General features: G+C 45.8%; 1 protein-coding gene across 3 annotated transcripts; it reads left to right on the forward strand.

The window, feature by feature from the left end:
• Window positions 1–304: 304 nt before the first annotated feature.
• On the forward strand, window positions 305–17,046 carry Nutf2 (nuclear transport factor 2). Of its 3 annotated transcripts, none has more exons than XM_005318333.5 (5): window positions 305–461; window positions 10,863–10,990; window positions 13,361–13,432; window positions 13,516–13,614; window positions 16,541–17,046. In XM_005318333.5, the coding sequence occupies exons 2-5, from the start codon at window positions 10,892–10,894 to the stop codon at window positions 16,652–16,654; spliced, it is 384 nt and encodes a 127-aa protein (XP_005318390.1). In that variant the 5' UTR covers window positions 305–461; window positions 10,863–10,891; the 3' UTR covers window positions 16,655–17,046. The 3 variants fall into 3 exon arrangements, with proteins under 3 accessions (XP_005318390.1, XP_077888674.1, XP_021577347.1); XM_078032548.1 differs by lacking the exon at window positions 305–461 and adding an exon at window positions 647–998; XM_021721672.3 differs by lacking the exon at window positions 305–461 and adding an exon at window positions 647–926.
• The last annotated feature ends 906 nt before the right edge of the window (window positions 17,047–17,952 follow it).

Genomic DNA, 17,952 nt, shown 5'->3' on the forward strand with positions numbered 1-17,952 from the left:
CGCGAGCCGAACATCCCTGGGGCCCAGGGAGGGACGCCCGGGCCAGCTCGGGGCCAGGCCGGCCTCCTACAGAGGCGGGGCTAACCACCCACGGCCGCACAGCCTGGGCGGGGCCGGCCCGCTGGGACCCGGCGACAACAGAGACCTGACCCTACCCTGGCGCCAACCTTCGTGTTCCAGAGGCTTCCGCTGGACCACAATTCTCAGGGGCTCTCCCGGGTAGCCTCCCTCCCTGACTTAGCCTCTCCTCCCGCGCTGCGGGCCGTGTCTGGGCCTCCATGCATAGCACACCGGGAACTGTAGTTTTCTCTTGACGTGCTAATGCCAAAAAGGAGAGCGGGCGGGACTGCATTTCCCAGAGTGCAACGGGGTGGGCGAGGGAAGGCAGGGGGGAAGGGACAGTCGGTCGCAGACCGCGCTGGGTTGCCGCCGCCGCTGCCGCCATCGTGCCAGCCCCTCGGGTGAGTGTTGGGGCCAGCGTGCCGGGGCGGGGGCTGGGCCGCAAGAGCCGCGCTCTAGGCCGCCGAGAGCCTCTGCTGCGAGTTTCCGGGAGGCCCCTCCCCTCCCCCCCCGACGGCCCGAAGCCGCGCGGGGCCCGAGCCATGTGTGGCGCGCGGCTCCGCCTCCCGCCGGTCCTCTGAAGCGGCGGCCTGGGGGAACGCGGAGAGCCAGACTGGCGCCTATCCGGGCTATACGGTGCGGTGGCTGGTGCGCCGGACTGCGCTGTGGCCAGGCCTTTTTCTCTAGTTCGGACCATCTGGATGGGGCGCTCCGGGCCCCGCCCGGTCTGGCCTGGCCCGGCCTGCTCGAATCCCGAAAGCTCTCCGGGCAGGCTAGCGGGCAGACACCATCCCCGCGTCCCGCCACCCGCCTGCGAAGATCCGGGGATGGGCAGCGCCACCCGGCTCACTCCAGAGCCAGCATGGGTAAGGGTGCCCGCCTGCCGCAGTCGGGGCTTGGAACTCTTACTCGGTCCCAGACTGTAGTCATGCCAGGATGTAAGTGAACGCTCCGCTCCCTGCCTGGCTGCCTGCTAGGAGTGCACGAAATCTACCACTCCTGTGGTGGAACCCATGCTAGCTTCTGAATGGAGGGTAGGGTCGGGGAATCGGGCGCGAGAGTTCCACGTGGGACTTTACCTGTAGCCAGTTTGGGGAAATGTGAACCTGATGTGGTAGTGCGGCTTAGTTACCAGGTCCCAGCTACGAGTGTGTTGGCAGGCTGTGTTAGTGGAGAAAGGGAGGAAAGAAGCCAAAAAGATGAAGTTGGAAGTGTGAGCCTAAGGTTTTGTTAGACCTTTTAGGCACAGTCCAGTTTTGACGTCGGGACCTTCTGGAGTAAGCATAGAATTGCCCCGCAGAAGAGGATGGCTAGGTGCGGTTTATTGCAAGGGGAAGTAGAATCCAGGCCTGAGTTCCTTGAACCTAGTGCCAAACAAGACACCAAGGTGGAAGGGATCTTGAGGGTGGGGTGCATTTGAGCTGTAGGTGTCAGATTCAGACTCTGCAGGGCCCTTTTGAAGCCTGAGTGGCAGAAATAGAGCTGGAAGCTGCAGAAAGCCAGGCTTCCCCATCCCAACAGTTGGAACTGCCTGTGAACAGGGAGGAAGCCAATTGGGTCTTGGGAAAGTGCCCTTAATAATGGTACCAGAGACCCCACCGAGTTCTGGAAGAAGGGTTGTGGCCACATAGTTACTATCAGTCATGCTTTGAAAAGGCACTTCTGTTTGAATAATAAATTAAGAAATTAGTTCAGAAAAAAATCCTGGGACTTGGGAGTAATAATTTGTTAAGACTTGATTCCTCTGCAGCTTTTGAGCCACAGGTTTTGAAGGGACCACAGCAGCTCCATCTCTGCAGACTTGGCCTCAGCAGCAAGCAAAATGCTAGGTCTCTTAGGAAGGCTGGATTAAGCCCATAATGCAGTCAACCACTGGCCCTGTCCTTTTTCTTTCTCTTGAATATTTCCCCAGATGATATTTTTCTGGCCATTCTGTTCTTGACTTAGAAGTTTTCCTTTAGTTGAATTGCTCTGCCTAATGATTCTTTCTGGTTCAGAAGAATAGGCAAAGAATGCTCCTTAGATCTCACCAGGGACTACCTTCTCTGGAATTAACTTTCCTAATCCACATCTTGGCCTTTAGAAATCAGGTCCATTCAGTAGGCTCAGGAGAGACCTGGTTTACCAATGGTGGGCAGTAAGAAAAGGAACTACCCACAGAACATGTGTAGGGTTAATGAGGTGGCTTCTCTTAGAACTAGAAACAGTTATTTCAAGAGCCTCTGGATTTTATTGGTGCTTTCTAGTACACAGGTTTCAGGTGAGGTGGGCTTATGGTCATGGATTAGTTTGTATATTGCTAGTGGTTTTTTTGTTTGTTTGTTTTTGTGTTTTGGTTCTGAGGATCCAACCCAGGGCCTTGCACTTGCTAGGCAAGCACTCTACTACTGAGCTAGAGTCCCAGAACCTGCAGGATCAAAAAGATACTATTCATTCTTCAAGGTTACCCTGGAGTAGGAGGAATTCAGGCCCCTCCCTCCTACTCTAATCCCTTTTGTAACTTTTGTCTGGAGTTTGTCTTGCTAGTCCTGACTATGAGAAGTCCTTGACCTTTCTGGAACTTGGCAGGCCATCTAGATTCTCTTCTCATCTGAGAACTCTGAGGTTCTTCAGGATCTTATCTGTGCCCTCTGTTCATGTAGGACTAACTTGGAACGTGGAGCCTGACATGGGGCTGTTGGTATATGTCTGTATACGCAAGGAGCAGGTTGTGAAGATGTCTTTCATTCAACTCAAAATTTGTTTGCTGGGCACAGTCATACATATCTGTAATCCCTGTTTAGGAGGCTGAAGCAGAAGAATGACAAGTTTGACATTAGCTAAGACCCTGCCTCAAATAATAAAAAAGGATCAATATAGCTCAGGGCGAGCATGCTTGCCTAGTATGGTAGCCCTGGATTTAGTCTCCAATACTGAAAACAAGTTTGGTCCCTTAATGACCAGGAATACACTTCTCTCTGAGCCAAGTCTTGCTTTATTCTGGTGTCTTTGCCATTGGTGAGTTGGTATGGGATTAATGATTTAAGGGAGATAGAGAATTCTCAAATTTTAGAACTGGAAGGTACATTATGTCAAAATGTCAGGATTTCCTTACTGAGGCATTAGTATCTGTGTGAAATTTTTTCCTCTTTGTTGGCAGTGATTGTGAGGGTTTTTGGTTTTGCTTTTCTCTAAATGATCTTTTTTATTTTTTATTTATTTTTTCAGCCTTTGTCCTTCTCTGTATGTACACCTCTGAGCATAAGACGAAAAATGAATACTACCTAGCCTGGTGCTGGGGAAAGGAGGTCTCCATGTTGGGGGTGACAGACAGGATCATGTTGGTATTATGTACTGAGGGCCTTGTTGGAGAGACCTACCTGCAGGGTCCCTTAATCATGTGTAGGAGAGGAGGCTTTTAAATGATCAGGGGACTGAAGAGAAAAGACTTGGTGGATCCCCCTTCCTCTCCTATGCCTGGCAGAAACTGCCGAGGGAGGTATACCTCTGGATTGTGGGTTCACAAAGATTTGAGTGAGGCTGCCACCACTCTAAATTGCTGTGACTATTGAATTGCAACCTGCTCTTTGGTCTTCCAGGAGTCTGCTAAGGGTTTTCATAGTGGCTAGGAATCTCCCCAGCATTTTCTGTGGCCTTTCAGTCCCCTGGGTGTGTGGCTTCTGCCACTTTGACTGAAACTCTCATGGTCAGCTTGATTCAAGTGCCAAGCAGTTGTACCTAGAGTAGTGCCCATTAGGATATCTTTCCAGCATAAGAGATACAGGGGCTCCCTTCCTCCCTAGAGACCTGGTCATGGAGGCTTTTTGGGTGTTTCAGCAGATGACCCTTGCCTGAGGTATTGGGAAGGTGAACAGGAGCCAGAAGGGAATTTTTCAGGGCCTTACATATGCTAGGCAAATATTCTTCCACTGAACTACATCCAGCCCTTTTATTTTTTAAAATATTTTATTTATTTATTTTTATGTGGTGCTGAGGATCAAACCCAGGACCTCGCACATGCTAGGTGAGCGCTCTACCACTGGGCCCCAGCCCCAGCCCCAGCCCCAAGCCCTTTTATTTTTTGAGGCAGGGTCTCACTAAGTTTTGTAGGTTGACCTTAAACTGGTGATTCTTCTTCCTTAATCTCAAGTAGCTGGAATGATAGGTGTGTACCACCTCACCTGGCCAGCAGGGACTTTAGAAATTACGGTGCTGCTTGTTTTAGAATCTAGTTCCCCACTTCTCAACAAGGCCTCCAAGACAGAGAAACAGTCCTTAGAGGACAGGTGAGTGGATCTAAAAAGTTTTCCACAAAATGGGATTTGAAAGTTGGACAGGATTTCTTTGGGCTGATATGGAGCTGAACCTTACACTGGACTTCTTGTATAATTTTTTCAGGTGGGCCATTTGAAGGTGTTTGTGTTTTGAATTCAGTTTAAGAAAACTACTTGTTTCCCAACTTTGACTGTATATGGCAGGAATTCCTAGAATAGTGACCATAAGGCATCTTTGCAGGGTGAGCCATAGAGGAACCAGTCCTATCTATCCCTAAGGGAGGCAGCAGTTTGTGGATTATCCCTGGGATGACTTTCAGGCCATGTGAATGATTGTTCTGGTCAATGCTCTGGCCATCAGGCCTATGTGCTGCCATCTCCCTTCTTATTCTATTATTTGGAGTGTATGCTCCTGGCAGGATGCTTGGCTCAGGTCTGGCTATGGCTGAGAAAGTGTCTTAGCAAGGAACAGGGACACAAGGTAGACCTGCTTTTTGGCCCCAGGGTTCCCACTGTTGGTAGACAAATGGCTGAGAACCTTCTTTCACTGTCTTGGGCCTTATTCCTTTTTTGTTGCTGGTACATGCTATGTGCTGACTCCATAAGTCCCTAGGCTAGACACAGGGCTACCACAGAGATGAAGAATATATATCCCGGGCTGGGGATGTGGCTTAAGGGTAACACGCTCGCCTGGCATGCGTGCGGCCTGGGTTTGATCCTCAGCACCACATACAAAACAAAGATGTTGTGTCCGCCAAAAACTAAAAAATAAATATTAAAGTTCTCTATCTCTCTCGCTCTCTCTTTAAAAAAAAAAAAAAAGAATATATATCCCAACCTCACTCTGATCCTTATCCTCCTGAGAAAGGGTTGTTTTGGGAGCCTTGGAACTGTTCACCTCATTATCCTCGGTTAACTGGGAAAATTCCAGAATGTTCTTTCTTTCTTGTTCTGGGAATCAGACCTGGGCCTCACACATGCTAGGCAAGCGTTTTACTACTGAGCTACGTTCCCAGATGGGTTAATTGGCTGTGTGTGTGCTTGTTTTTCTTTTCTCTTCTATTTATTTAGTTATTTTGGTACTGGGGACTGGATCCAGGGTGCTTTACCACTGAGCTACACTCCCAGCCCTTTTCCATTTTTTATTTTAAGACAGGGTCTTGCCAAATTGTCCAGGTTGGCCTTGGAACTTGCATCCCCCTGTCTCGACCTCTTGATCACTGTGACCAGTGGTTATTTCTTAAAGCCTCCACTACTCCATTGGAGCCACTTGGTTTCCCCAGGATAGAAACTAGAAGGTCTGCTGACCCCTTGAAGGTTCTCTGTGTGGAGCCCTTCTGCTTGCAGGTGATTTCAGTCCTAAGAATTTGTCACTATATTAAACCTGCTTTGACCTGGTGAGCATGTGCTCAGGTATTTTCCATCCTGAGTTGTATGGAGCTTGCTGATTTCAAACGGGAAGAAAAGGCCTAGGCTCTGTTCCCACCTTATTTTGCTGTCTTTATATGTTCTTTTGCCCCACATTGGTTCTCAGCTATTCCAGTCTTGCTCATCTTTATGGACATTGTAATGCTAACTGCTAGAGGCCTTTTATGGTCTTGAATTCCTGTATTCCTTTGTTCCTTCCTTCCTTTTTTTTTTTTTTTTTTTTTTGACAGTACTGGGGATTGAACCCAAGGTCTCAGACATGCTCAACAAGCTCTCTTCCACTGAGCTACATTTCCAGCCTTTTGTTTTGTTTTGTTTTGTTTTAAGATTTATTTATTTTTTTGTGCCAGGAATTCAGGGATTGAACCGGGGTGCTTAACCACTGAGCCACATCCTCAGCCCTTATTATTTTTGAGACAGTGTCTTATTAGGTTGCTTAGGACCTTAGTGAGGCTGCATTCAAACTCGTAATCCTCCTGCCTTCAAGTTTCCTAAACCACTGGGATTATAGGTGTATGCCACTGTGCCTGGCTCTTTTTTATAAATGCTGTTTTGCAACAGGGTCTCACTAAGTTTCCCAGGCTGGTCTTCAGCTTGGGATTCTGCTGCCTCAGTTTCCTGAATTGCTGGGATTACAGTGCTGGTACCACTATTCCTGGCTCGAATTGCTTCTTAACCTTGTCATGGCTTCTTCATCTACGAGTGAAGATACTCATACCAGCCTTACAGCCTTGTTGTGAAGCTCAAAGAAGAGGACATGTGGAAGAGTTTGACTTAGAGGAGGTGTTTCTTTTACCCACTGTGAACTCTGTTCATACCTTTATTTCCCTGCTGTTCTCAGTCTTGGGATGTCACAGCAATGTTGTCCAGGCATAGTAGTGGCAGACCACAGGAGTGGTTACTTAGAGGATGGGGATGTAGCTCAGTGGTAAAGCACTTGTCTAGCATGAGCAAGGCCCTGGATTCAATCCCCAGTACTGGGGAAATAAAACCAGGAGTGGTCACTTAGGGGCTTCCCTTAATCAAGTCCCTGTAAACCTGACAAAGTTAATGGCATGAAGCTGTCAGTTCACATATGAAAAGACTGAGGCCCCAGAGATCTTGTGAGCCACTTGAGAAATGAGGTGCAAATGCAGGGCAGAGAGACCAGAATGTGGTCTCAGGATTCCACTTCTGGATAAATCAGAGTAGCCCAATGGCTCTGGAAATTCTACCATCCAGGTAGAAGAGGAAGAATAGGCTTGTACAGTGCTGGGCTAGACCTCTGTTGTTTAGTTCAGAAAGGGTTCTGTCTGACCAATCATCGGGCATCTCTTTATAGACTTGAGGCAGAGGAGTGATGGACTAGACAGTTGCCATTTCTGGGTCAATGGGCCTACCTGCAAGAGGCTAAGTAAGGTCTTTTTCCTAGTGTTGACTTAGAATTCCTCTCAACTGGGTCCTCTATGATCTCAGTTATTTCTCTCATATGCCCACAATTACTGATGAGACAGAGTCAGAGGGTCACACAACAAGGGAAAGGTGGAGCAGGCTAGCGGCTAGATCTTTGAAGGGATGGCTGTATGTCTGCTATTCAGCTACAGTCGCCCCTCAGATGACAAGAACCTTTAGTGAGACAGTGTTGGTTAAGCCCCACCTGACACTCCACAGACAGATAACTGGATAGATGACAAAGGATCGTTTCCTGGCAACTTTGAAGGTGTGGGCCGGGGGGAAGTGGGTCAGTGGGCCACTTAAATTGAGCAGGATTTGCCAGCATTGACTCCTCCAGACAAGGAGTCCCATGAATTTATGCAGTCAATCAAAAAAAAAGTTATTGTTGAATCAGGCACCATGGAATAGGGGTGACTAGAGAGATGCCTTTATCAGGGAAACAGACCATAAAAAAGTATATAAGTGGGACAATCTATGTGGCGCTGAGAAAACAGTACAGCAGGTAAAATGAGTATCTGGTGGGCTATCTAAACTGGGAAGTCAGTAAAGTGTTGATGAGGTGGTAACATTTGATTGACGTTTATGACATGGAGCCAGGGGTGTTGGGGCAAGAGTGAGCCAAATAGAAAAAGCAGTATTTACAAAGCCCTTGGGTAAGAAAAGCAGAATTTCCAGAATCAGGAAAGTGCCTAATGTGGCTGCCAAAGAGGGAAGGAAGTGGACAGCAAGAGACAAAGTTGGGTAGCTGGGAATGGTAGCTAACCCATAGGGAGTCAGAACAATCTGAAATTGTTCATAAAGTGGGGGCAATCCTACCTCTGTGCACATTTCTTGGGAAAGGACCACAGTTTTTGAGACATTCTCAGAGGGTCTTTGCACCCACAGAGACCTAAGGGTCAGTGGAGGCTGATGCTCAGTGGGTGATGATAGCTCCTCGAGGAGTCTGACCTGTCAACCAGCAGACGGTTGGGGTGAAACAGGAGATGATGTGGTCAGCGGCCTCTCAGAAGAGCTGTAGGAGAAGCCATCAGGATGAAGGTCAGTCCCCAACGTGATGTGAGGCTGCCTGTAAGCCTTGGCATTTTGTTTCCTTACAGGCTGTTATTTCCATAGTAAATGTGTTAGGAACATAGTCAAGGCTTGCCAGCCCTTCACCTGGAATACCCACAACCCAGAGCCACAGTGTTCTTGGGCAGAGGAGCAAGGCCTATATATTAATAAGGGTTTGCACACAGGTTGATTTTGGGGAGAAGAGCCAGAACTGATCAGGCAGATGAGGTTATCTTGGCAGGAGACTCACCTGTGCGTAAATCCAGGTGAGCAAGTACTGGACAAGTTATGGTATGTGTATGTGTTTGGCATTACTAGATAAAAGTAGGAGAAAATGATTGATAAGATAGGGATAGGGATAAGTGGACAATGGATGACCATTGGCAGAGCTTTGGGGATTTGGTCTTTCAACCAAGGTTGAGGGTGTTGTAGGGTAGGAATGTGGCCAGCTTTGTGTTTTAGAGCTTGGGAGTGGAAAGTTCATGGAAAACAAGTGCTGGCCCTGACTAGAAGCCCCAGTATTAACACACTGATGGGTGGTGAGCTCACTATGCCCCACCAAACTAGGAAGCCCTTCTATTCCTTTATCCCTCCACCAGTACTCTTATCAAGTAGTTTTTGTATTAGAAAGTTATCATACCATTAAGAACAATAATGGAAAAGGAAAACACACCCCCATACTTTCTCTGTCCTACCATGTGGCAGCACTTTTCTTGTGTTTGCATCAACTTCCAGTCCCAGTTCCCCTTCCTCCATCTCCAACTTTCTGCTTTCCTGCCCTCTGTTTACATGCCATCAGATATCTGCTGGTACTGTGTCTTCTTATTGGCATACATTTTTTTCTGGACCTGCCCTGAAGGCTGCCCAACCCTGCCATGGATTGTGGCAGGAGAGATGGCTCAGTTCATTCCTGCAATCTACCCCTGCCCCCAGAGGTCTGGGGATTGGGTAAGATATCATGGGGGATGCTGTGGAATTGGGGCAGGATTGAGAGAACTAAGCACAGTGAATACTAGGTGGAGGGGCAGAGATGTGATGGGAGGCTATGCCCTGCCTCAGGTACTCTATGAGTTTCTGTGTGGGTACAGCTTTTGTCTAACCTCTTGAAAAAGTTCCCAAGAGAACAACTGAGACTAGCTAATGGGTCCTTTGCTTCTCCCACTAGTTGACTTTTTTGTGGCAGAGTACGAATTGAGACACCTTCTGTTCCTATGTATAGGTGTAGCCAGATCCAAGCTTTCTTCTCTGCTTATTCTAGACCTTCCTGGACATTTCTCAGTCATCCCAGTACTGAGCTTCTATTTTTAGTGCTACTACCTCTCAGGGGACCTAAAATTAAAAATTGGCTTAGTTTCTTAGATCCTCATTGGCTGGATTATTGGTCATAGGCTGGGGGATTGGCTGTGTTGTAACTGTTGGTACCTTATGGCTTCTCTGGCCTAGGGTGAAGTCACAGGGACTTGAGTGAGTCTGTATTTACCACATTAAACAAGAGATTTAACCAAGTTCTCCAGTGAAGCTACACAACCACTGGCAACATTAGAGTTAGGATCCCCATTTTACTGGGGAGGCTGAGGAAGAAATCCCTTTAGGGTAGTGACTGATGTCATGATTGTCTGTTGGAATTGAACCCACTTCCTCTCTGCTTTGGCTCACAGTCCTATTATCAGACAGGGGCATGCTCCTCTCCATTCAAAGACAACTACAGAACGCAAGGTGCAGAGAAGTGTGGGCCAGGGCTTGGGCTTTCTATTCGGAGTCCTAGAGATTATTATCTGTGGCCAGGAGGGGGACTCCCTTCAAGATACCCCCTAGGGATAAGGCAGTACTAGGATGGGATGTAAAGAAATTATTGTTTTCCCCTTTTCCATACCCCTCAGCTATCATTACTCTGATCCTCTGAACTCATGGCCCCAGCTCTGAGGCAGGGAAAAGTCATCCTCATCAATGGAGAAATGCCCCAGAAAGGGCCAAATCGGATATCAACTAACCTCACAGATGCCAACTGCTCCTTTGAGACTAACGGAGTTATTTTTGTTCTTTTTGTTAGAAGTGGGCCTTGAGGAGCCATCACTTCCCTATTCTCAATGGATCTTCCCCCACCTGCCAACAAAACCCTGGGACAGTGTGGGGGCCTGAGGTCTGCAATTGAAACATTCCATACATAGACATCGGTAATTTCTGGTCTGTGAAGTAAGAAGGATAGTAGTAACTCTGGTTTATAGCTTGCTGAAAGGATTAAATGAAAACATAGGGGGCTAGAGCAATTGCTTAGCTTCTATTTCAAGGGCCTACTCCTTATTGGACATTGCAGGATCTGCTCTGATTTTCCTTTCTCAGGGCTCAACCCTCAACACCCATCCTGTGTGCTCCATAACCTTGGTACTCTGACTCATCAACCAAGAGCTCCTCAAAGGAAGAACTGACTTTGGCCCTTCTCTGGGCTTCTAGCATTGGTCTAGCTTGGAAGGAGATGTCTTATCAAATCCCTAGGATTTCTCCATGTTCCTTAAGAGAACAAACCTCAGCAAAGGATTCCCTGTGCAATGAGGCCAGGGAAGGGGTAGAGGTCAGTGGCTGACTACCTCCTCATCTTGGAGTACCAATGCTTGCCTTTTTGTCTCACTGTTCTTGCAGGTCTCAGTGACGCTGGGTGACTCTCCAGAATGGGAGATAAGCCAATTTGGGAGCAGATTGGATCCAGCTTCATTCAACATTACTACCAGTTATTTGATAATGACAGAACCCAGCTAGGTGCAATTTATGTAAGTCTTCAGCTTTATGGCCAGAGTAGAACTTCAGAGGATCAATTCAGATGTTGGGCCAGTGGGCTGGAACTGTAGCTTAGTGGTAAACCCCTTGCCTAGCATGTGTGAGGCACTAAGTTTAATCCTCAGTACTGCATAAAAATAAATAAATTAAATAAAGGTATTGTGTCCATCTACACTAAAAACTATATTTATACTTTAAAAAGATGTTGGGCTAGTGTGTCCACTTCACAAGTTTGGGCTGTCCTGGCTCTTCCTCTAAGAGTTTCTGTTCATAGGAAAGGAGAATCAAGGCCTGGTCCAACTACATATTTCCTTTTGTCATCTTCCATAAGAACGGGGATCCTACTGTCTTGGACAGAGGATTCGGGCTTACCATTCCATGTGGTCACCACCTTATCAGGGCCCATGGTCCTGAGAGTGCCTCTAGTCCAGACTGGGTAGCAGCAGGCAGAGGCTGAGGCTTATGGTACTCTCTGGAGGCAGCAGCTATAAGCATTTTCAGGGCAGAGCTGAGCTCTCTTGGAACCCCAGGTTCAGCTTCCCTTGGAGCCAAAAGCCCCTGAACACATGTGGGAAATGAAACCCTTCTATGTAGACATTGTTTACTACTACTTTAATGGTGTTCATTTATACTTGTACTTGACCCTGCCTGAAATTCGGTCATAGAGATGCAATTGATTAGGCCACTGCTAGCAGATCTGCCCAGGATGGGAGTGATATGATTCATCCAGGCATAGCCTCAGAGGTTGGTTAGGCTGTGGGCAAAAAGTCTCCTTTTTAAAAATCTAACTTTAAAAAGCCAGGGAACAATTAGAAATTTTAGAAGAAAGAAAGGACTTTTAGCAGTGAAAGACCAAACCCAGCATAAGTATTACAAATATTAAGTTTAAGATGATTGTCATTACAAATAGAGACTTTTTTCTTTTTCCAGTGCTGGGGATCAAACCCAGTGCCTAGAGCACGTTTGGTCTCATCTTCTCTCAAATAAAGCAGGCTTTGTAATATGTAGTGTAATGCATTCTGCTGTCATATATTAAAAAAAAAAATCAATAAAAAATTTTTTTTCTAAGAAGAAACTAAATACTCAATTAAATTTTAGCAAAGAAATTAAAGTCAAAATAAATCTTGTCGATTATGGTTCTAAAAAAATAAATAAATCAGGTCTGACACAGAGAGTTTAGCAAAGTCCTAAAAGAGCACTTACTATACATTGTTTCATAATCCTTAGCACATTTCCCCTTTGAAGATTAGGAAATTATGACTCAGAAAAATAAGTAGCTTGCCTAATGTCATCACTGGAAGTAGCAGAGGCTCTTTTGAATTCTACCTCTGAAGAAAGGGAAGGCATCAAAGGGCTAATTTAATGGATCCCATGTGGCATTTTGTCTGTTGATAGTAGTCTAGGGTTCCAGGCTACGTCTTGAAGAGGCCTTGTTAGCCTCCATTCCTCCCTGACTCGAGTACCTAGAAGGGCCACGGTAGAACTCAGCCATAGACCTGGAAATGGTAATAAACTTGGGATTTTTCCAAGTTATTTATTTTTTTTTTAAATTTGTTTTGTTTTTGTGGAACTGGGGATTGAACTCAGGGCCTCATACATGCTAAGCAAGCACTGAGTTACATCCTCAGCCCATATTTTAAATTTTTATTTCAAGACAGAGTGTTGCTATTTACCCAGGTTGGCTGTGAACTTGTAACTCTCCTGCCTCAGCTTCCCAAGAAGCTGGGGTTATAGGTGAGCACTACAACATCCAGCCCAAGTTCTTTTCTTTTCTTTTTTTTTTTTTGGCCGGGGGGTACCGGGGATTGAATTCAGAGACACTCAACTATTGAGTCACATCCCCAGCTCTATATTGTATTTTATTTAGAGACAGGATCTCACTGAGTTACTTAGCACCTCACCGTTGCTAAGGCTGGCTTTGAACTCGTGATCCTCTGTCTCAGATTCCCAAACCGTTGGGATTACAGGAGTGGGCCACCGTGCCCAGCCCCAAATTATTTCTTATGACATCTCTGGGGCTGATGCTTACTAACCATGTGGCAGGATGGCTTTTGGCTGAGCACTGGCCACATATGGCCCTCCTGGAGCCTGTGGAGATTAGAGGCTCTTGAATAACAATGGGAAATGAAATCAATAAGTATATTTTGTTAAATAGGCATTTAGAGTCTGGGCCCATGGACCAATGGGTTGTGGTTTTAAAAGTTGTTGATACTATAAACTTTGGAACTACCTTAGTTCCCCTGTTTGTGGACACGAAAACTGAAGTGTGGACTCATTTTGTCAAATAAGACCCTTTCTCAGGTCTTAAGAAGAGATATTCCTTGTACTGAGGCCCTGACCCTGGGTTTCCTGTGCATTTTTAGATTGATGCATCATGCCTTACGTGGGAAGGACAGCAGTTTCAGGGGAAAGCTGCCATTGTGGAGAAGTTGACTGTAAGTAAGAGCCAAGCTTGGGTGTGGGTACTCCTTCCTTGCCCCTTCAGACCTCAGCCCACGGCCCATTCTTTCTCTTGCAGAGCCTTCCGTTCCAGAAAATCCAGCACAGCATCACGGCGCAGGACCATCAGCCCACGCCAGATAGCTGCATCATCAGCATGGTTGTGGGCCAGCTAAAGGTAGTAATGCTGCTACAGTGTTATTAGTAGTCCTGAGCAAATAGCAGAACTCTGGACCCCTGCCTTTCCTGTGTATGTGATCTGCTTATTAAGGGACAGCTAGATAAAGTGACTGTCTTGACCTGCAAAGTTCAATACAATAGCCATTAGTCATATTTGTTGTTGTTGTTGTTGCTATTGTTTGTTTGTTTTGTGATGATGGGGATTGAACCCAAGACCTTGCACATGGTTGACAAGAGTTCTACTACCAAGTTAAACCTCCAGCCCCGCAATTTTGGATTTTATTAAAATTAAATAAAATTTAAATGTAGTTTCTCAATTGTACTAGGTATATTTTAGATGTTCATGGTTAATCATAGTCTATTGTACAGGATAGATACAGAACATTTCTATTATTGCAAAGTTATAATAGAGAACAATGATCTAGAGTATTTTTTTGGTGGGAGGAGTACTGGGGATTGAACTCAGGGGCACTCAACCACTGAGCCACATCCCCAGCACTATTTTATATTTTATTTAGAGACAAGGTCTCACTGAGTTGCTGAGCTCCTTGCTTTTGCGAGGCTGGCCTTGAACTTGTGATCTTCCTGTGTCAGCTTCCCAGGCTGCTGGGATTACAGGCATGTGCCACCCAGCAGTGTGGAATATAGAAAGGAGACAAAAGGTATAGGAGAAGGGTCAGGCTATAGTGCTAAGCCCTTGGGCCCCTGAACTACCTCAGGGTATTAGGTTATCCAGCTGGGTGCTAAGGGGCAGTCCCTTTCTGAAGCCCGCATTGCTATTACCTGACCTGGCTCCTCATCTGCCTAGAAAAGCAAATTTCTGGAACTCCTGCATTTTTCTTTCCTCTTCTCAAGACCTGTCATTCTTTCCAGCTTGGTGGCAAATGCCTACAATCCCAGCTTCTTGGGAGGTGGAAGCAGGAGGATATCAAGTTTGAGGCCAACCTGAACAACTTAGCAATACCCCATCTCAAAATAAAAACTAAAAGGGTCTGAGGATGTAGCTTGGTGGTAGAGCATCCTCGGATTCAGTCCCTAGTATTGGGTGGGATCCAGACTTGTCAAACCTGTCAAACCTACCTGGCCCTTTGGACCCCTAGTAACTCTTGAAGGAACCTATTGTACTCCAACATATTAAAATCAGATCATGTTTTCAAAATATTTCTTTCATCCAGGTATGGTGGCTCACACCTATAATCCCAGCAACTTGGAAAGCTGAGTAGGATTACAAGTTTAAGGCTAAACTCAACAATTTAGTGAGTCTCTGTCTCGAAATAAAAAATAAATAAAAAGGGTGTTGCTTGGTGGTAAAGCACTCCTGGGTTCAATCCCTGGTACCCAAAAAAAATTTTTAAAAAGGTAAGTCTCTCTTCCCAAAACAAGAAAATTTAACTGCCCCTTGGCCAGGTCCCAGTCTCCTAGAAGTATGTGTGTCATGGTGGTGCTCACAGTAATAGGTTCATGTGCTTTCCCAACGCTAGTTAGGACAGGGCTTCCTAAGTCTAATATGGCTGTGGAAGGAGGGATATCCCAGCCTCTGCAGTGGACCCTGAGAGACATGCTTTCTGACTTTCCTGTCAGTTTCTCCTGTCTGTCCAAGATATTCTATATCTAATTAGGCTCTCAGGATTTAAGAGGTATCTCCAGGGCTGGAGTTGTGGCTCAATTGTAGAGAGTTTGCCTATCATGTGCCAGGTACTGGTTTCGATTCTCAGCACCACATAAAAAAAAATAAATAAATAAAATGAAGATATTGTTTCATCTACAGCTAAAAATATTAAAAAATAAATAAAAAGAGGAGCCAGGGTTGTGGCTCAGTGGTAGAATACTTGCCTAGTGTGCGTGAGGCGCTGGGTTTGATCCCTGGCACCACATAAAAATGAAAACAAATAAAATAAAGGTATTGTGTTCATCTACAATAAAAAAATATTTAAAAAAAAAAAAAAGGTATCTCCAAGATACTCAATGCCTACTTTCTTAGTTAGGATCCTTAACAGAGCCCCTTCCCACCTGGTTTCAGATTCTTCCTGATGTTTCTGTCTCTAGAACTACAGTTCCCAATGACTGATTTGCTACTTTGTTGACATTAATTCCCAGAAACACAGTTGATATTGTAGACACCACTGGTTAACTGGACTCTTACTTTAGTTAGGCCTCATCCCACTTTTCTCCATTTTGGCTAGAGACTGCTTGCCTTTCTTTTTCCATTACAGTGTTGTATATTACACAACAGGAAACAGATCACCCAAGTTTATACTGTTTTTCCCATCAATTTGTGATCCCATTGTGAATTCAGTTTTAAGCCTTTTCTCACCTAGCCCCTGTCAGTATTAGCAATAGTTTCTCCAGATTGGATTGAATGGCATTATCAAATACTAAGACTGTTTGCAGGTTTTGTTTTTGTTTTTAATTTTGTTATTTGTTTGTTTGTGTGTGTGTGTGTGTGTGTGTGTGTGTGTGTGTGTGTGTGCGCGCGTGCGCGTGCGCGCGCGCATGCTAGGGATTGATTGCAAGGCAAGCACTCTACCAACTGAGCTTTTTCCCCAGCCCTTGTTTGCATTTTTTTGATACTATAAATTACATGGTAAGTACTAAAAGATTCTTCAAAAATTTTGATCATTTGTGCCCAGAGATATGGGTTTGAAGGCAGGTATATTCTCTGCTTCATTGTTGAAGCTAACTGGTGAAACAATCTGTATTTTTAATGCACATGGTAGTGGGAGCTGCCATCTGTTGGCTTGTATGTGCCCAGTACAGTGTTTGATACATTATATCAATTTGCATTCACATTAGTTATATTGGGATTTGAGACCAGGACAGGAGATTGTGATCCCAAAGTTGACATTCTCTGCACTACTCCCCTACCACTGAATTCCTTTTCTGTTCTTGGTCCTCTTACTGAATCATTTTCTCTCTCCTCACAGGCTGATGAAGACCCTATCATGGGGTTCCACCAGATGTTCCTATTAAAGAACATCAATGATGCTTGGGTTTGCACCAATGACATGTTCAGGCTTGCCCTGCACAACTTCGGCTGACCTCCTCCTGGCCAGGCACTCATGCTGTTTCCTCCTCCCTCCTCTTCCCAGTACTATCACACTCCTCCAGATGCTCCAAATATCATACACAAATAAGCAGGGCCACAGTGGGAGTGGGCGCAGTGCGCTGCTGCCACCAAGGTGTTGTGCATGATGTTTGGACACTAGCCTAGTTGCATCTGATGGGAGAAGTTTGTGTTGTACCAGCGCATGCCTTGGAAAGACTTAAGTAATGCAAAAGGTTGTCTTTTTTTTTTTTTTAATCTACTGACAAGTTGCTCTAGTAACCCAAAGAAGTGAAGGAGAAAGCAGCTGCCTCACCACCCAGATATTGATTTGTTCAGATGTTTCAATGCCTCATGATACAATAAAACACGAAAATTTTCTTAACAGTTTAAATTGTTTTAATTAGTTTAATAGTTGACTAGGCATCAACAGCTACCCTGTTCCATTGTCTCATGTCTCACCCTCCCACCTGTCCTAACTCAGCAGTACCTGCTGCAAGGAGAACACAGGCAGAAGTACACTCTCAAGCCCTGTGGGCCAGAGTTCTCCACAGACTAGCTGGTCTTGGTTAAGCAAACAGGGAGAGTATGGTCTGGCCTGATCTTCTTTTGCAAGGAAGCCAGTGCTGTCAGTTCTGACACCTGTGACCTCTGCCGTGGGTAGGTTCAGGGCTCTAGTAGCAGGAGAGGATCCTGAATCCTGTTGCTGTGCTGAAGAGATCTTTGCACACACAACCTACAAGGTTCAAGCCGTCTAGGCTGAGGTCTCAACAAAAATGACAGAGGGACCTTGTCTGTCACCAGAATGGACAGGATCCCACCCAGGGTGCCCATATCCCCCAAGCTAAGCAAAGGGCAGCCCAGATCCTGTACCACCTGCTTGGGATGTCATTGCCCACAGAGCTAGTCCCCATTGGGGTGGAATGTAGATTTGGAACAATGAGAGAAGTCGGTCTGAGCATAAAGGATTCATATTAGTTCTCAGACCTCTCGGACATTTCCTGTCCACCTCCTATTTGTTAGACACACTGCACACCTTCAAATCCTAGGAAGTCAACTATTAGGACATTTTTCTGCTCCTCAGTTTTGGGGGCAGAGGTCTTGTCCAGTAGAAATCTAGCCCTTCTGTCCTGAGACCACTGGATGGTGTAAACCTAGTAGCAAATTAGTAACTGCAGACTAGAACCAAACCCAGAATTTTGGGCTAATGCTGTCAGAGTTTAGGATTGGAAAGGGCACCTCAGCTCAGGCGGATCTGTAAAGGCATACCTTTCCCCTCACCCACTATGGGAG

The sequence above is a fragment of the Ictidomys tridecemlineatus genome, chromosome 15 (assembly GCF_052094955.1).
Source record: "Ictidomys tridecemlineatus isolate mIctTri1 chromosome 15, mIctTri1.hap1, whole genome shotgun sequence".
NCBI lineage: Eukaryota > Metazoa > Chordata > Mammalia > Rodentia > Sciuridae > Ictidomys > Ictidomys tridecemlineatus.